An 18,867-nucleotide genomic window follows, 5' to 3' on the forward strand; every position below is an offset into this window, starting at 1 on the left:
CTGAGGCTGCAAGAAAAAAGTCTGTTCAGCAAACACCCATCACTGGCCCCTGATTACCAACATTTGACACATTTTAACACTCTTAAAAACCCCATTCATATTGCCCAAGTTTATTGAAATAATTCATCCAGGCCTAACTGACAGGATCCTTAACGCTACTCTGCAGCAGAAGGTGAAATATAACAAATAAAAACATTTCACCTAAAAGAAATTAAAAAATAAATTTTATTTCCTGTTGATGCTGTGAACAGGGAAGGATTTGCCCTGCGTACAACACACACCTTTGACTGCAGCACTGAGTAATAAAGAGGTCCAGTTTCATTCGAGTGTTGAACAGATTGATGCTGAGGCTAGATGTATATACCATATTGCTGTCAGTTGCTTTAAAAATCAACTGCTTTCAGCAAATATCCCACCAAGGCAGCAACTGTGCAACACTTTAGTGCTCCTGTTACTCTTACACCTAAAACAACTATTTTTCAGTTTTAACAAAGCTTCTTAAAAGCTCTTTATTAACAACTAAGCTTTGGAACACTTCGTTACTGATGAGTAACAGTGAAGAAGAGATGCTTACTCACTAAGGACTCTCTCTTTTGTAGAGACGGAATACAACTGAAGATTTCTTAAACCTCCAGAAATTGTTCTTCCTGCACTGTTGGTTTCTGCCGGTCCCAGTGCCGGGCAGTCTTTTTTGCTGTCAGCTCTGCCACACAGTCCTTTAGGGGGCAAGAGACCAAAAAGAAAGCTGAAGGACTGATCTTAAAGTAATCCAAATCATACATTCCCCTCATTGCCCAGGCACTCAGTATGTCTTTCATAAAATAATTTCTAACACACATTAAATATATTTGATTCAAAGCTTTCAACTTTCAGCCTTTATTTTTTTTTTCCTCTTGCATTATAAACCACTGCTAACTAGACATGGCATTGCTCTATTTTTGTAACAGATTCTCAATAGCTATAGAAATTTATCCCACATACGACCCTGAAGTCTTATTTAGGATGATCTCTTCTATAGGTGACAGGGGTCTTTGAATTTCACGGGCCATTTAATCTTTAGCCTTTACCAGAACTATTTAGGCTGCTGGTGAATTAGAAATATAGACCTTATGGAACTGAAACAGACTTAATGGTAAAGCATTAGAAACTTTCACACAGGCCACTGAACAGCCAAGAGAAAGATACAACTTATAGTAACTACTTACCTCAGATAGGAATAGGAACAAAAAATCTGAAGAGCTTATTTTATTTTATTAGTGGTCCAGCTTCTTTCAGGCAACAGCTCCTTCCAAAGTGTTGCTGTGCCACCAGATCACATGTTCTGTTACTCCAGGGTTTATTTTAGGACCTGGGAGAATCAATCTAAAGGCCTATGTGAATGGTGGAAGTCTCATTTTCATTTACAATGGGCAATGCTCACAGACACAATGACCTACCCACAGTTACAGCAATTGCTACCCATCTGGAGAGAGACGAGAGGAGTATCTGATTCAGCTCTAAATCTTTTCCTCAAGCTCTGGAAAACACAGTGTGTTAGGAGAGGTAGATGATAAGCTGGGTAAGAGAAGAAGTACAACAGCACATTTTGAGTATCTAAAGGAACACGTCTCCCAAAAAGACCACACAAAGGATGCACGTTTTTTTGGAAGATGCCTCTAAAGCTTTTACACACCCTTACTGAATGCCGTAAGCACTCTTTGGTTGGTAGTTAAACTATACAGGCTTTTCTATTTACAAATGTATTTCTTTTCAGATCTATACTCACCTCTGACCCCTAAAACACTGGATTTCTGATTTTGATTAGTAATGGTTTGCTTGAGAAGACAAAAGCACAAAGGCAAAGCTAGAAAATTTGTACATAAAATAAACAAGTCAACCATGATGTATTCTGTGCAAGTTTCTCTAGCTCCTAATTAATCCAGGCTCCACAGTGGTAATGGGGATTTAGTTTTCATAGCAAGAAGATAAATACTTAGAAATATAATTCAAGGGGAATATTGGAAAGCCCTCTTTTCCACTACTTGTTCCCTGATTTATAGATGAATTCTTTGTTGTAAATCTGCCAGCCCTGGTTTAAAGTTAAGAAATCACCAGTGGGGCAGGGGAGAGCACACAGGTAGCAAAGCAAGCACAAATATTCTCGAGAGACTACATCTCCTCCAGTTTCTGAATCCCAAATCATGTTGTTATACAACACATTGCCCTTTCTCAACATATCCTTCTCAACATATTACTCAAGACTCCACGTTCGGAGTCTACATGGAAGTCTTCCACAAAGGTGAAGCAAGTATTTTCCATTTGGTGGTTTAACAGTATAATAAATCAATAAGAAACAAGAGTAGCTATTAAAAACTGTATTTTTACCCCCCAACAATTACATTTTTAGTGAAAAGATTAAACCACATAAACACTTTCACTTTTCTCCTTGAAAAGATTTAACAGCTCAGAAATACCATAGATACACATGGAGGATGCATGTTAGCTTGACAATGACAGGCCACCACAATCCAGCCCATTCATTCCAGCCAGCAGCCAGAAACACACATACCCCCTTAAATTAACCCTTTAAGGGCTGCCCCCCCTTGCACCAAAGTTAAAGTGCCTCTTAGGCAACCAGGTCTAAATTTAAAGAATCTTTTGGGCTCCTTCCTGGTTTCTTTTAATAAAGAAATTTCTTATCTGGCCCCAACAAACAGGGGTAGAAGATTTACTTTCACATTGAACTTGACAAAGCTGCAACTGAATCAAAAGGATTTTTTTCATAAATAGATGTACAGTTGTTCTCATTACACAGTATTTATTTGCTCAAGATAATTTCCCTCCTTGTGCTCACAAGTCCGTTCTTCCTTTTGCATACATTCCATGGCTTCTCTCAAGCTTTTTCCCCATTTTGAGACCATAAAGAGCATCCTGTCATCATAATTCCTTGCCATGAAAATGGTCACGTTGTCACAGTCACATTCTGGAATTGTTACTTCAAATAATTAACAACCATATGAAAGGAACCAGGAACAGGTGAATGGAGTTCTGCTTTAATAGATTTTGAAACATCTTAAAGTCAGTGCAAACCACAGGAAAATCTAGAAGCATTGTCAAAACAACCTGCACATACAAGGGAAAATGAAATGCTAGGTTTTAGGCAGCAGTGCTAGAAATTTTATGTGCAGATTCCTGAACAGTCAGTGCACTTCGGGAATTTCACTGCAGCTTTTTCAGTTTGTAAATGCACGTGTGTGTGTCTGCGCGCGCACGCATTTTAAGGCCCTGCAACTACCAAGAGAGTAAACCTGAGAGTGTCACCTGTACACTCGCTATTGGACAGCTTAATGCAGTGCTACTGTCTCTTGGAACAGTGCCTAAAGAAAATGGTATTATCTTAGGATCCAGATAATTTCCGTATCACCAAACAGTTGCAAGGAGCCAAACCACATACAATTTTTCAAGTGACTAGAAACTTAGTTTATTAAAGCCCAGTGCAAGTTGGATTTAAGTTAATGATCATTAATTTTTCCTTACGTGAGAGCTCGTCTTGTGCAGCAATTAAAGGGTTAAAGTGGAACTATATGTAGTATTTTAAACAAGTTCACATATTCTCTATACAAATTTGGCAAATTCATGTCACAGCCATAGATCGCATTCTTGCAATTCCTGCAAAATATCTACAGCTCCTCTGTCAGAAGCAAAGAGAGAAGCCACCTGAACAGCCAGGTCTTTCAGGAGTTCATAGTACAGCCCACACAGTAGCACAGAATGGCTGGTGATCTCCATGTTCCAGCTTAAACAGGTAGACTTATTGAACAAAATATGCTTTCGACACATGCTCCCAAAAGAGCTTGAGGCCACAGAGCAGATGAGTATGGAAAAACTGATTGCATCAGAAACACTGCAGCCAATAGGAAATCAAAAACATGATTTCAAAGCCAATCAACAGAACAAAACAAACCCCCAAAAGCAAGCATTTATATGTGTGCAGATGTAATAAATATCGCAAAGCACATTTGTCTTTTTCCCCCAAGTCAGTAAGTATAAAGAAATAACCAATGCACCAAAACATCAGCTTTCTGCAATGAAAATGTCGAAGTCAGCAAAATACCTGCAAGCCAACTGAAGAGAAAGCATTTGCATTGTCAACCAATCACAAGTTGCTTCCAGTTCTATGCAGCCAAATCAAACCCTCTTCAAATTCACAAGTTTGACCTAAATAAGCACCACAGCATGAAAAGCTTCTTTAGAAGTAGGATGTCAAGAGACTTTCTTTAAAGTATAAAATAAAAAGCGAGATAAAAGGTTTTCATTGGTCAAGTTTGAAAAATTGTCTTCCTTTAGCCAATCACAGCCTGTCCCTTTGAGCCAATCAAAAATACACCTTTAGGTTCGTCCTTAATTAACACAGCCCAGCTGAGTAGCAAAAACTTACAGGAATAGATGGCTGTGAGATGCATTCTGAGGGTTGGGCAAAGGGAAACAAAATTACAAAGGAGAAGGAATACCAAGGAACAATTAGGGTGGGCAAAGGAACTTATTAATGCTCAGCCATCCTCCTCTATCTTCAGAAATCTCACTGTCCTCTCCAGTTCTGTGTTGTTCAGGTATCCTGTAGTTACTGTCTTCTGTCTTCTGTCTCCGATCTGGAAAATGCCATCACAACATCCTCAGCACCTGTAATAATAATAGATACAGGAAAATGTGTGCCATAATTACTTCCTTTAAAGAACGGCGGATAGATGCCATATCCAAACTGTCATTCAACACATCCATAAAATCAATAGGAAAGGAAAAAGAGGACAGAAAGAAGAGAAAGCTGTGTTTTCTTATTTTTCTGGGACTGGAACCTGAAGTGGTCTAAACATTTCAACAGCAGATTTAAAACATTCCTTTGCAAGCCTACGGAAATCAGTTTGTTTTTAAAGAAAACCAAGAATTCCTTGCTTCTACATATTTCTAAGAAGCAAGACTTAAAAAAAAAATAAATTCATAGGATTGCCACCACAGGCATGTAGAGATAATCTTTTTTTCCCCTGTGTAAACTCTGGCACTGCATAAGAGACTTACTGAGCTTCTCTGAAGTATGAGGAACTGTTCAATAAAACTCATACTGCCCTATGCATTACACTGTCATTTTTGAGTGACATTTAGATATTCTTTACTTTATCTTCACATCTAGATATTCATTACTCTCTGCTTTTAAGAATAAAAATTGTTCTAATAGGCCAGCTGAAAGGTTTTTGCTCCCCCCCACCCCCGAAAATCACTTAACACCTTTTATAAAATAACATGTCTTGAAAATGTTCATTCTCTAATGGAAGTGCAGTATTTTCTTTCAAACTGAAGGCTTCCATTTGCCCAGGGAACAGATACAGCTTTGCTAAATAATGCTTTTATCCCTAGCCTGAAGAAATCTTTTCCAGAAGAATTCAGTGTGTGGACTTTCTCAGTTACCGGATTTTTTTTTTTTTATTTTATTTTTTTCAATTGAGGCTGTCAACTGCGTATAATTGCCATCAAAACTCATGTCCCCTAAGCACAGAAAGATGTTCATTACCTTCCTATAACCATCTCCAAGTCTTTGCCAACTTGTGTGGTCTTTCAAGTGGGCATTTATAGTAGAAAGACCTGAATGGCTTGAGAAACACGTCTGATAAAGGCTTGCAAAGAACGCTCCATGCTAAGCTCTCATTCTTCAAGATACCTTGAGCTTTTCAGAAAATATCTGCTCTCTGAACTTCCTAACTATAGAGCATGGCCTAACAGGCACTCAAAGAGAAATGTCTTCAGGACAATATGGAAATAAAAATACATCACACAGTAGTGTCAAAGCAGTGGTTTAAATCAATATCTCTAGTCTCGACAAGAACTGGAAAACAACCCTGAAGGGCTGAGTGCAATATTTTTCATTTCTGGTAAAAATCTGATCCCAAGGAAAGTCAGATAAAAGTAAATGCTTTCTTTCATCTGTAGATCCTCTAACAGCATTTATCTAACTGCTTAGAAAATATGAATCCTCAAGTCACTGCCTATATAATTTCTAAAAATTATTTCCTCCATTCAAATGATCTTAAGTGTTTAAGTGCAACAGATGACTCACAATGACCATTTTGGCCTTCATTAATTAATTTGGTCTGCTTGCGATAATTTTGCTTAATAAGTTTTTCTTCAAAGCTTCTATTAAAGGATTAAACAACAAACTAGCAAATGCCAAAAGCAACACTGACTGCCTGTCCCCATTCAGGTAACTGATCAGCTACTGAATTCTCTTACTGGGGTTTGGAAAGTTCAAATTCAACTTGGATGGAGCATCAGCATGTAAAGATTACCCAGCCTTTTACTTGAAGCGTATCAAGAAAGTTTTCAGCTTTGTGCCCCAAGCAACTTCTGCCTATACACCTGCATACAAGGTAAAAGCAAGAGGACTAATAAAAATTCCTCATCTGTTATAGTTATATGAATTCCATTTCTCAGTTATCTAATTTGCTCTTTAGCTGCAATATAGAAGGAAAAGTGGCCAAAAAAAAGAGGGAGAAGAGAAGGTTGTAAATTCCCCTTGCTAATACCTTAAAAACTAAATCAATGCTTATGAAATGCAACTACATTTATTTTTATACACTTCACAATTTATTTGTTATATGTACTCAAAGGAGGAAATATTAAGGACCAAGCAGTAGTTGGTTTTTCATATGTAGGACCCCTATCTTACAGAACTACATCAAAAACTGCTCTGATGCAGCCTCTTGCCAACACTCAGAAGCCCTGCAGTCATCTCCCTTTTAATCTCCTCCACAAACTGTTTTTTCCTTCATCAAAACATAAATGATACATAGCACTAGGATCTTGAATTAATAAGTTGCCGTGTTGATTTTTTTTTTTAAATGCATAAGAACTACTAGCCTCTACAAAAAGAAGGATTTTATTTGCAAGGATTCTGAAAAACACTTCTATGCTAAAAAGAGGAGGGAGTAATGACACTTTGAAGCACCAAGAAAGCAAGTGCACATAAAGCACAACCTATGCCACTGTATTTTACGTGCATCCTCCTTTAAAGTCGAGGAGGCTTTGCTATGCAAGTCCAGAGCAGCTGGAGTAGCCTAGCAACCGCAAAATCACAGATGATGTCACATTAGCACAAGAGATGAGCTGGATTACTTAACAGATGTTGATTGTTTTCCTGGGGTGTCCCCTTTCTACAGTCTAAACATGAAAAAAATTCTTACAAGCATCCTTACAAGTTTCATGCAGGAAAGGAAATTTCATTCCAGATAATCATGCAACCCCATAAATACACAGGTCAATATTTCTGTCTGTCCCGAACAATTCCAGCTTTCGGCACTGTTCCTATACACAGCCTACTGTGCCGAGCACACAGCCGTTTAAAAACACATGATGAGCAGAAATAGCTTTTGGCACAAAGGATGCTGGGAATTCTGCAGTTCATTTTGGCTTTCACAATCAAAATAGCTATCGCTGAAGAGCAGGTTCACACTCAGCTAGCTCCTGTTCCAATTTTCTAGGCCCACCTGGCACAGCTTCAATACCAGTGTCACTGTCAGTATGAACTTCTGATAACTTACCGTTTGCCTGGACTTTGAATAGGAAAAAAAGAAGGGAGTACACAAAATACAGCTTGTCAATAAACCAGGAAAACAGAAAAAGCCAAATTTTAAATGAGTGTTCTGTTTGGAAGAAAAAAGCATGAATACGACTAAGAATACGGTGTGAAAGTGTGGAAAATACTTGAATACCTACAGCATTACTGAATTATTAGTACATGCATCCTAAAGAAAGAAGTAGAACAGTAGATGGACAATGGGTCTAGAATTCAAGGTTTTGGTCTTTCACAGCCAAAGCTAATTGCACAGTCAGTGTGTAGTACCCACGTTTTACCACCAATGTAATTATGATAACTACAATTTTAAAGTTACCTGAAATCATGAACAAAGTGCATATGGTGTTTTTTATCATAACATCATCAAAAAGCATGCTCCCTCTCTGATGTTGTTTAGCACTTTATAATACATAGCTTCCCATATGGTACTTTTTAAATTAAGATGGGCAATCAGTACAAAACCCAAGGTAGGTAAACAATTCATTAAGGGAAGATTATGAATTATGTTTGAAAGGATAATCATTGGGCTGGAAAGGAGATTACAACTGCACTTTCTCAACAGTTGGCCTTTGCACCAATTTTACTTAATACCTTCATAAATGATCCTGGAACAGAAAAGTAGTCATACACTAATGAAATCTGATGGCAATACAAAGTTAGAAAGTTCCACCAAAACACCAGGGAGCAGCAAAACAATATACAGGAATGAACAGGAGGTGGCAAAAGCTATTTATTTTGGAAAGGAAGATAAAGATTAGAAGTGATATATTTCTACATCTCGTGTGTTAAACAAGATTAGTAACGAATGGATTTTATACACAATTCTGAACAGTTTTATTTCCTGCTCCCTCCTCAGTTCCTTTTGTTATTTGATAGAGCTGCCAATGTTTTCATTTGCAGGAATTGCATGTAACCCAGCATTTGCAAGAGCCTCAGGCAATTACCTTTAAAAAGGCAATTTGACCTATCAAATAAAGGATAATACCACCTTCCAGGTAGACAGGTAGGTGGGTGGGTAACCCGAGGGCACAACACCCAACAGAACAACATCTTGCAGTAAAGACTCAAGACTATGCTGATTTCTTTTATTCCCACATTAAAGATCCAATTTTATCCTTACTGAGGTGATGCATTATTACAAAAAGGAAAACATCCTTTGTCCAAGCAACAGCAGCCACATAGCAAGTTCTTGCAGGCTACCAAATCTGATGCTAGCACGAATAGGACCTTCTACTTCGCACCAAAACCTATGGTTGCCAGACAATGTCAGCCCAGTCACTTTCAACACAAGTATCGCTGCCCTTTGGGTATTGCACCTCATCGCCTTGTTTTATATTCAATAACAAAAGAGATAGTTTTTTATTCAGCACTTCTCCATTCTTCACGAGCACCATCACTCCTGGCTGGGATATGAAAGGCAATAGTATTTCCCAGATTCAGAACCAGTTTGTTCAGGGGACTTGCAAAGAGGGAAGATACCTTCATGTCTGTAAGCCGAGGAGTTAGTTATAACAATGCCACAACCTCTCGAAGGGCAGTAAGCCCTACGGGTTTTAGCTGAGCATTTTGACGATCTGAAAACAGAATGGAAAACTTCTCTGCTGCACTCCAGTAAGGGTAAAAGCACAGTATGCAAATGGAAGGGATACTCTCATCAGTGCTTTCAACTTTCCAGAAGCCACTTACAGAGCATGATTACTTCTGAAGATGTCCTGTAGCAAAAAAACCTGGGTGACATTTGTCCAGAAAAAGGTCACCCACATCCACATTTCTCAGCACAAAAGCAGGTTTTGTTCAAGTCCAGTCCTACAACCCCAACTATCCAGAGCTAAATGAAACCAATCTAACAAGTCTGCTCATTAAGCAATTCTACAGCCGCCAGTGTTCATGTACAAATACAAACATTCCCAGAGAATAGAGCAGGGGTTTCTATGTGGTGAAAGGAAAGCAGGGATTAGAGTACTGGTGAATAGAGCTTCTGCTGCAGTCCCACTTGGCTCCCACAACGGATGTTTTCTTTCTAATCAAGTAAAAAAAAAAAAAAAATTTAAAAAGCAGAGCACAGGTTATAAAGTTAAGCTGCACCTTGCCAAAAGCCTGCAACTAAGACAATAGGACGGTGAACCACGTTTACTTTTAGCACATCCTTCACTGAGCTTTGCACTTCCAGTAATTAATGTATAGAACAATGAGAAAGACACATTTATACCTGACCTTCTACACTCTATACGTACAACTTCTCTCTCCACAGCTGTCCCTTTTCGGGATACACATTTCTACACTGAAATAGAGACTTACATACACCCAACAAAATATTCCCCATCTTCTTTTATGAGCAAAGCATTAATTGCCAGGCTTTCAGACATGCAAATACTTCTCCCGCTCCTGCCTTACACTTTCTCGCCCTCATCCTTCCTAGAAATTAACAATAATTAACTGGTAGGCCTATGTCCTATCTTAAAAAGCAATAGTGACAGTCTTACCCCAGTAACTTTCAAAAAAATGCTGCTGCAATTGCAGTTGTTTGGACTGCTGAATTTAGTAGTTCTTTTACACCACTTGGACTTGAGTCTTAGCAAGCCAAGATGATCTGAAGGTCAAATGACTTTACTGCACAGCAGTAAAGACTGTAGATGTCCACTGAGCTCAGCACATGCAACTGCTAATCAGTTCACCTAACTTTCAGAAAATTTCACAAGATGACTGAAGTTAATGCTTTCCACAGCAAGTAGTCAGCTACAGTGATATCCAGCCAGTAGGGTACAAGTACAAGCTCGATTAAAACCACACTACCTTAACACAAAGGAAGATGCTAACTGGCACATCTAACAGCTGCTGTTTCCAAGTGTTCTTTGAATGATGAGTAGATACATACACCTGATTTGTTTGTAGTCACCTGCAAAATTAATGAAACCCCCAAAGCCTTTAGAGATCAGAAGGTTAAGCCTGTCATGAATTTCTGAAGGCTGCCAAAAAAAAAAAAAAATAAAAAAAAAAAATTCTTTACTTCCCTCAAGATCTTTGTATACACACATTTCTTCAATCACATTCCAGCAACTATCTTCTAAACACTAACTTTTCTCTGAAATTCCCAGTATTAGTATCCTAGTCTGGCATTCTAAAAATACAACATGCACTGCTGAGAGGAGGAGCACATTAAACCAAGCATTGTGTTCAAAAGAATAAAACTACACTGAGAAGAGTGCTATCTCCATTTCTCCACCACTGCCTGATATTTCGTGAGCATGGTCCCCCTCCTAACTCCACAAGCAGCCTGGGTTCATTTTTAACGCCCTACCATCCAGAAAATGCGTCTAACCTAGCCTAGGCATGTGTTTGCATCTCAGCTTTGCCCTCCCCAAGGGACCAGCTTTCTTCAAAAACCAGCATGACACTCCTGTTGCTATAGGAACAACAGAGCTGTAATCACCAAGGTCTTAGTATAATTCACATATCATGCTTACTAGCTGTGCAGCTTCCATTTACAGATTTACCAGAACAGTGACTTAAGAAAGCCAAGTGCTAGCCTACTATTTAGAAATTTAAGTAACTCAGAAACAGGAAATGTTTTTTATGCAGGAGGTGCTTCTGTGCATATAACCTCCTGAGAGGCATTTTGCTTGTATTAAAAATACTTGAGAAAGCCTTAACTTCATCATTTTGAGCTCAAGAAACCTAATGAGTCTGAGCTGCATTAGTTCTTGCTGCAATGCAGGGAAGACGACTAATGTGTTTATATCTCAAAACAGCTCATGATTACATCTACTCTCTAGCATATACACCAGTTGAACACAGATGCCTTTGGGTTCCTCAGTTATTCTTGCAGCCATAAAAACAAATCAACAAACAACCCACAGATGTTAGCTAAAAAGCTCCTTGAGTAAAGAAAAATGCCCTGGATTTTGCACTTCCATATAGGTGTTAACAACATTACAACAATGATCAAAAAATAAAATGGTTATAAAAAATGTGAGCATGACATTAACGTTTAGTTCCTTAATTAATACTAAGTTTAAGTACTTCAGCTTGCAGTTTTATAACTGTAACTCAGACTTTCCTGGGTTACTGAGATCTCATCCCCTCTGCTAGCAGTTCATCTTTCAATGGATAATAAAGTATTTCTAATACATCAGATAAGCCTCATAACTGTCACAGATGCAACACAACTGTCTGGATCAGCTGAAGAAAAGAATGGGTGAACAGGCCAAAGTGTTAATAAAAATAGGTAAAATATCAAGCTATGAGCAGAATCCAGACATCTGAATTGCCTACATGTTACTTGCTCTTCGTGGACTGTTGTCCGTGTTAGGAAAACTGCACCTCTAGAGAAGTGTATCAAAGTCAACACACTGAGGGACTAAGCACTTCCTGAGATTCTGGAATACACCGAACAGAAAGGCCAAATAGAGCTGGAACTAAAAAAAAAATAAAAAAAAATATATAAAAAATATAATATTTTAAGACTGGAGTACATGTTCTGGTCATTCAAGATCCCTTCACAGATCTATTGCTCTAATATATGTTGCGGCTACGAACGTAAAATGTTTATAACACATATTAGAAAGATTTGCAATAATTTCAATTTGATATCTGCTACAGCACATTAGAGCGCCCTGGACATATTTCATCATTACCTGATTTACACAAAGATATTCAGTAATGCAATCAGAATAACTATGAGCTCCCTGTCAGGAAAACAAGATACCCTTCAACAGTATACAATGCAGATGGTTCATGAGTGAAGGTGTTCCAAATGTACCTTTCAAATGTAAAAGGAGATCTGTAAACAATCCTACAACACAGTGATTTTGTATGTCTGAACTGGTGAATTTGTTTTGAAACCAAGATGGCAAATAAAAAGATGAAAGAGTTGAATTTCTCCTCTTCCTATAAAAATAAGCACAAACTGAAGGGGAGTCTTAGACTGCAGCCTTGCTTAAAAGTTACAGGGGTATTCTAAGATGCTTCTTGATCAAAATTAGCAATTAACTTCTATTGCTGAATCCTAAGCCAGTAAGCAGAGTATCATGGAGGAACTTTAAATGTCAGAGATATCGTTATAAATAGTGGCTCACTGAAGGTTTATGGCACAAGCACCTGAATTCAACACCGACAAATGTAAACTTCTTTTTTTCAATGCACTGTCACATTGCTGCAAATATATATTGGTCACATAGGTTGCAGTGACTCCCTGTGGTCAAACAAATAGACTCAACAAAGAAGTTGACAAATCTTTATCAGAAACCATAGTACTGAGCACCACACAGTGATAAGCTCAGCAGTCTTACCTCAGGTAATTACTCTGACGCCACCAGCCAGCTATTCTAAGGCAATATTTCATGGATGCACAACAAAGAAAAGCATAAAAAATGTAATAGAGACTGTGATACACTTATAAAATTCTAGACCATCCATCCTCTATAGTCTTCTCAAAAAAAGACCTTCCTGTAATTCTGGAGCCAGACTACAGCATTTTTAAGTGACACAAAAATGTGCAGGTCTATAACAAAGCTTTTACAGTGCTAAGGCCATGAATGTCATTCCCTTTTTTGGAACGAAATGGGAGTATGAAATCAGCTTTCTGTCTTTTGTGTGCCTGCTGGAGGAAAATGACTCTAAAGATAGGTCTGGGACAAGTTAGGCCGAGAGCAGTCTGTCCTACTATTGGAAGAAAAGATTGTGAAATCCACTAATACACTCTTTGTAAGTTACTCCTTAAAAAACATACCTTTTAATTGTTGTGTAAGGCAAGTTGCATAAAGGAAAAAAAAATCCTCTAGAGGAGATTCAATGAAAACAGCAGAACAGCAGGGAAGAAAATCCCTTTAAGGCATCTTGAAGAACACGAAACGTTTAAGTACCTCAGCATGCGGACTTGGGACAGGGTTTTTCAGCACAAGATAATGCCATCTAGTGGAGATGGAATCTTCCATTAAGATGGCAAATTGGACACCTATATGCAATTTGTATTCTCTATTTCCAATACTTTCATATTCGACCCTTCCTGTTTCACTAACGTCAGAATACAGCAAAAAGTACTGACAGACCGCACTGATTCCTGCTGCATAAGCCACCACGCCTAACAGCAAAGAGCAACATTATCCTAACTGACTGTTAGAAATCTGGAGAGATTTCTAAGAAATCAAAGTCCCGAGCAATAAATTATAGTTGCTTATGTCTATACAGCACACTACAGCTTCATCTTTCTCCAAAGGAAAAAGTACTTGGCTAGGTTTCCTCGTTTTCATTTGTTCTTCATGCTACTCACTACTTAATTTGGAGAGATGGCATATCTGCATATGAAAACAACCAACATCCTTTCCCACTTCTCTAAATATTTAACTATTTTCTTTCTTTGTTCTTTTTTCCCCTACCAAGAAAAATCTTAATGGTCAGACCACCAGCTTAATTATAACTTGGGAGGATCGAAGATAGATTGTGGGGTCAAATCTCCCAGGAAAGACAGCAGTGTCTCAGACTAGATCAAAGCAAGCATCAACAGGAAGGACTTCACTTCCCTATGGACAAAGTTTTAAGAATCTTCAAGGACTTTAAGAAAATGATGACAGAGAAATCACTTAGCAACTGTTCAAACATGGGACAAAGACAACATTTTGAACAATGTATGAAGCTCTTGCATTTCCTGTATTGCATGATTACTGAGTCTAGAAGCAGACTAAGTAACTGTTGGTCTCTCTTCTGAGTACATTTAAGTTAAGTCAAAATTGAACTTTTTGAGTCTCCAAAGCCCTCTGCAAAGTGAGAAAATATAATTTTACAGATAATAAAGCCAAACAGTTTAGACAAGAAAGTTAGATCAAGCTGTGCAGGAGCACAGCTGTACGAAGTAGCTGTGTCGCCCAGCTGGACTTCTGTTATTATTCTCTCTTCCTTGCCAAAGCGCAGGTAATTCAGCATTTATTTTCACTGTGAGAAATGTAACTACTTTAGGGATAATGCTGAAAAATGCCAACTTCAACTAAGACAGTCTTTCTGAACTGAATATGTCTACCTCAGTTTTTGATGAGAAGCTGGTAAATTTTTGCTTTAGACTGGCAGAAAAGTTTAAGAATTCTCAGCCAAAATATACGAGTATATCTATCTCCATCAATCCCCCAGCTATGTGAGGAATGAACACACAGGCTTAAAAATGAAGAGCAAGTTTGTGCAGGTTGTGTTTCTAATGGTTTTCTAAATGTCTTAGATCTATATTAAATTTCTACTCAACTCAGTTCTTTCTGGCATACGAGTCTTAAAATTTTCCTTCAGTACCAAATTCTATGTTATGAATGTGATCTGGCACGAGGCCTATGAAGGGGAGGATAAAAAAATAATCAGAAAGAAACATTCAGGTTCAGAAGAGATCAGTAGATTCAGAGTAGCGCCACACAATTGTTTACCAAGACTTCTGCAAAGAATTCACAAAAGCAGCATGTACTTCATCCCCTTAATGGGAATCTAAACAAACCAAAGCAGATTTGTAAACTTATTTCATGTCTACTACCCCTGTCTGGGAATTAATTACGTTGTGCAAATTAAAGAAATGCAATGGGAAGCAAATTCCTCCTATTGGTAAACTTTCCCTCTTACTCTGCTGAAATAGTAACATTGCACTTCCATATTCATGGAAATGTGAAAAACAAAAGATGTTGTTAGATGATTCCATTTTATTTTGTGAGAAAAGCGTTATCAAGCAACTAGAGTCATAGTAACTAAATTATCAGATGCATAACAAATTGCTTTTGTACCTTAGAAATCTGTATCTACTTTACATTTTATTTTGTTATAAATCTCCCAGTTTGAAGCGTACAAAGAAAGTGCTTGCCATCCCCAGCCTTGTTCCTTTTTAAGCACAGATGTCCAGTTTAAGAATAAATATAAAAATTTAGATGAAAGTCATCTTACGCAGAGGATCCATACTGAATACAGTTAAGACACACTCAGAACTAGAGAGACCCCTATGTATATCTGAATTCAACTTCACCTGTAGCAAAAAGTCAATCAGGTTAAAATTTATTTCTATTTTATGTATTACATAGAGTAGGAAGCTATATACATGCATTTAGCTCACAAGACTTAGGCCATCAATGTTTTGAGTTATCATCATGGAGAATAAAATGTTTAACAATGCTCTTCATCCTAACGAATCTTACGTATAGCCAAGACTGACTTTACCTGTTAAAATAAAACCACCTGTTGAACAGTACACTCTAGTTCTCTTCCAAAGATTATAGCAGGCAATGACTTGCATATCCCAGATTGCAGGATGGGTTTAAGTAGGTGGCCTATTATTACAGAAATACAGGAACCTACATTTGGTATTTTCTGAGAATGTTCTCAGATTAAATAAACACAAGGCAAACAAATCCAGTACTCACCCTGATCAATTGAGTGTTGAGGAAGCTGGCTAAGTTGGCTATTCACTACACCTGCATACGTGCGCAAGAACTCCTCTTCACTAGCAGTCAGCTGGAAATGTACAAAGAGTCAGTCAGCAAAAAGGAAAATGAAGAAAGACTGAAGATATTATCGCCCACTTCCCAATAAGAAACATGACAGTGGCCTCTATTCTACTCTTCAACAGTTGAATCAACTGTTATTTGTGCAAACTATACCATCAACAAGGACACAGCAGCGAACTGGTACGTCATGCATTCATGGAGAGATTCAAAGTTGCCTTAAAACAGTTGCTTTATTTTGCTGGTTTTCCAATAATGAAAAACTTTACTGTAGATAGAGAAATGATCAGATGCTCAGATTCAGTTTCAGACATCACAACCCTCATAATATTTAAGCAAAAATCCACTGTGCAGATAATGGTAAAATCAATGACGGCTAAAACAATTCAGTGATAAAACTGGACCATCACCTGCCCGCCTCAGTAAGCACTATCCCAGTACTACAAAATTGACTGGCAAGCCACAAAATATGGGCTGTGACAGTGCATCTTACATTTGATCCCATCTTCCTCAGCATGAGGAGGACTCTCACTTTCTGCTGAATATACATCTCCTCCGGACTCTTTCCGGGGACACCCTCACGGTTCATTCCCCTCCTGCCAGCTCCTGGATTTCCTGAAGATCAGAAAAAGACAAAGTAAAATAGGTAATAGGGTATAATAGTAATAATCGGAAAAGTTTAATTTCCAAAATACCTGGTTTTTGTCAGTGGGTAGACCACTTAATAGCCTGGGAGAGTAAGGAATCACATAACTTGATCAGGGAAATCCTTAAAAATTTGAACAGCTAAACTGGGCCTTACACAGGCAACTCAAACATTCAAAGAGGCTGATGTTCACATCCCTACCAGCTCATTATCTGTTGTTACATTACTGCGTGAGTAGAAAAAGAGAATTCTAATAACTAGATGAAAGAATCACCCTGACAGAAGAGTCTGTGGTTTTGGGTTGTTTTCCCATAAATAAGCACAACCAGTATGAAAACAGGATGCAGAATGCACTGCCATCAAGCCTGCAATGGCTAAACAAAAGCTGGATGAAATCTAAACTCTTAAGTCCTTCTCCTCTCTTCTTTCTTTTTTCCATTTTACATCATATAAAAAAGGCTACTGCACTTCTGTAAAAACTAATAAAATTTATTAAATGGTTTTGGCGAGAACGAAGAGCTAAGAGGAGCAGGGAAGGAGTAGAGTTTATCATCCTTTCTTGTATCATTTAAAAGCCGAAGTTTTGCTTTTCTATTTTATTAAAAAATAATTATGTTATGGAATAAACAGACTATGCTATCTAAATTCTATAGCACAGAGCATGATTATACTTTGTTGTCTGAGTATCTGGTAATTATTTAAGTACAATAGGGTGTTTACCAAGACAAAAAAAATGTTCAGGCATACTCTCCACCTGCTATTAAAAATTATCTTGGAAGATGTTTAAGTCAACAATAGTAAAAACCTTAACTTCAAATTTCAAAAATAATGGTGCTTCAAATAATACACCAGGACAGCAGCGTAACAAACCAAACTAACCCCTTAGAAGTACTGTGTAGGAGAAACATAATCCCCACTAAAGAATCTGTGGATGGAGATGTAAGCCAGACACTCTTCCACCATGCACAGCTCAAAGAAGTAGCTCCAAAACAGTTCTCCAATTATTTTTCATTCACAGAACTGGGTCTGGTCCTATACTAAACTTTAAATCTGCTTGCCCGAAACTTAGTAACCAAGGGAATACACTACATAGGAAGCATGCTTAGTGAAGACTGTATCACAGCAGGTTCAAATACACTGTTTTCCATGTAATGTTTTCCTGGAGTCATTACCAACCTCTCCCCTCACTTTATTTTCATTATTACTTTTAAGGGAAAGTAATCTGGGTGTGGAAACAGTTTAAAATTACACATAGACCCTCCTGAGTGAGTCAGAAATAATGCAAACTGAAGTAGCAGCTGCTGGGATAGGCTTTACCACCCACATTACTTAGCATGAAGATAACAGTAGTAAAAGGTGCAGAAAGCTATATCACCAGTCCTACTTGACTAAGTTTCCAGTGGGAACATTTGCATTATGCTGATTTGCCATAGATGATTCTGCTTGGAAGCTTGCAGCCTGTAAATGTGCAAGGTGATCTTTTTTTTTTTTTCTATAATCAGCAAAGTGCTTTCTGAAGGGGGAATAAAACGATCCCATATTTTATGTAGCGTCAATTCAAATAAGTAGATTGGATTATGTTACTAAGCATATACTCCACAGTGCAATTTACAGAGTGCTAACAAGTTATGTCAATAGTAAGACAATGAACAAAATAAGACAGTGAGCAAGAGATATTAAGTTACACATACCCAGAGACTGATAAAACAATAAACATTTATCAAGATACCAAGGTAAGTCTGAAAGGTTGTGACTGTTTCTTAATATTATACTAATACATACTTTTTTTTTTTTTTTTTTAAAATACTGTTACTTGAAGAGGGAAGGTGCTGTACCAGTAGCCAAGGAAATCAATTTGGAAAAGAAAAAGCACAACAGCAAAAACCTGTAATGTGGTAACACACCTATTGTTTAAAAATGGAACAAATTATATGGGATACCTATCAATAGGTGGCACCACACACAAGCACCAAGAAAATGCCATGGCTGCCCCCATGCCAGCTAGGAAGACCACATTTCAGCATTCCTCTACACATCAGACATTACAAGAGATTTGTAGTCTATACATGTCATTATTCATTGTTTTCCATCGTAATAGTCTTCCAGTTGTTTATAAATTTTTCAAACTTTAACAAGGGGTGATGGAAATTCCTATCTAAACC

At 37.8% G+C, this 18,867-nt stretch overlaps 1 protein-coding gene across 4 annotated transcripts in view; it reads right to left on the reverse strand.

The window, feature by feature from the left end:
• Positions 1–2,339: 2,339 nt before the first annotated feature.
• CTNNBIP1 (catenin beta interacting protein 1) overlaps positions 2,340–18,867 on the reverse strand; it is a 33,852-nt gene continuing 17,324 nt past the window's right edge. For all 4 annotated transcript variants that reach the window (XM_030019293.2, XM_030019292.2, XM_030019290.2 and 1 more), the window contains 3 exons: positions 16,553–16,674; positions 15,979–16,069; positions 2,340–4,659 (listed from right to left, as the gene is read on the reverse strand). In XM_030019293.2, coding sequence (XP_029875153.1) covers positions 4,601–4,659; positions 15,979–16,069; positions 16,553–16,648 — 246 coding nt within the window. In that variant the 5' untranslated portion in view covers positions 16,649–16,674 and the 3' untranslated portion in view covers positions 2,340–4,600. The remainder of the gene's footprint in view (positions 4,660–15,978; positions 16,070–16,552; positions 16,675–18,867) is intronic.

Source organism: Aquila chrysaetos, chromosome 6 (genome assembly GCF_900496995.4).
Source record: "Aquila chrysaetos chrysaetos chromosome 6, bAquChr1.4, whole genome shotgun sequence".
Taxonomy (NCBI): Eukaryota; Metazoa; Chordata; class Aves; order Accipitriformes; family Accipitridae; genus Aquila; species Aquila chrysaetos.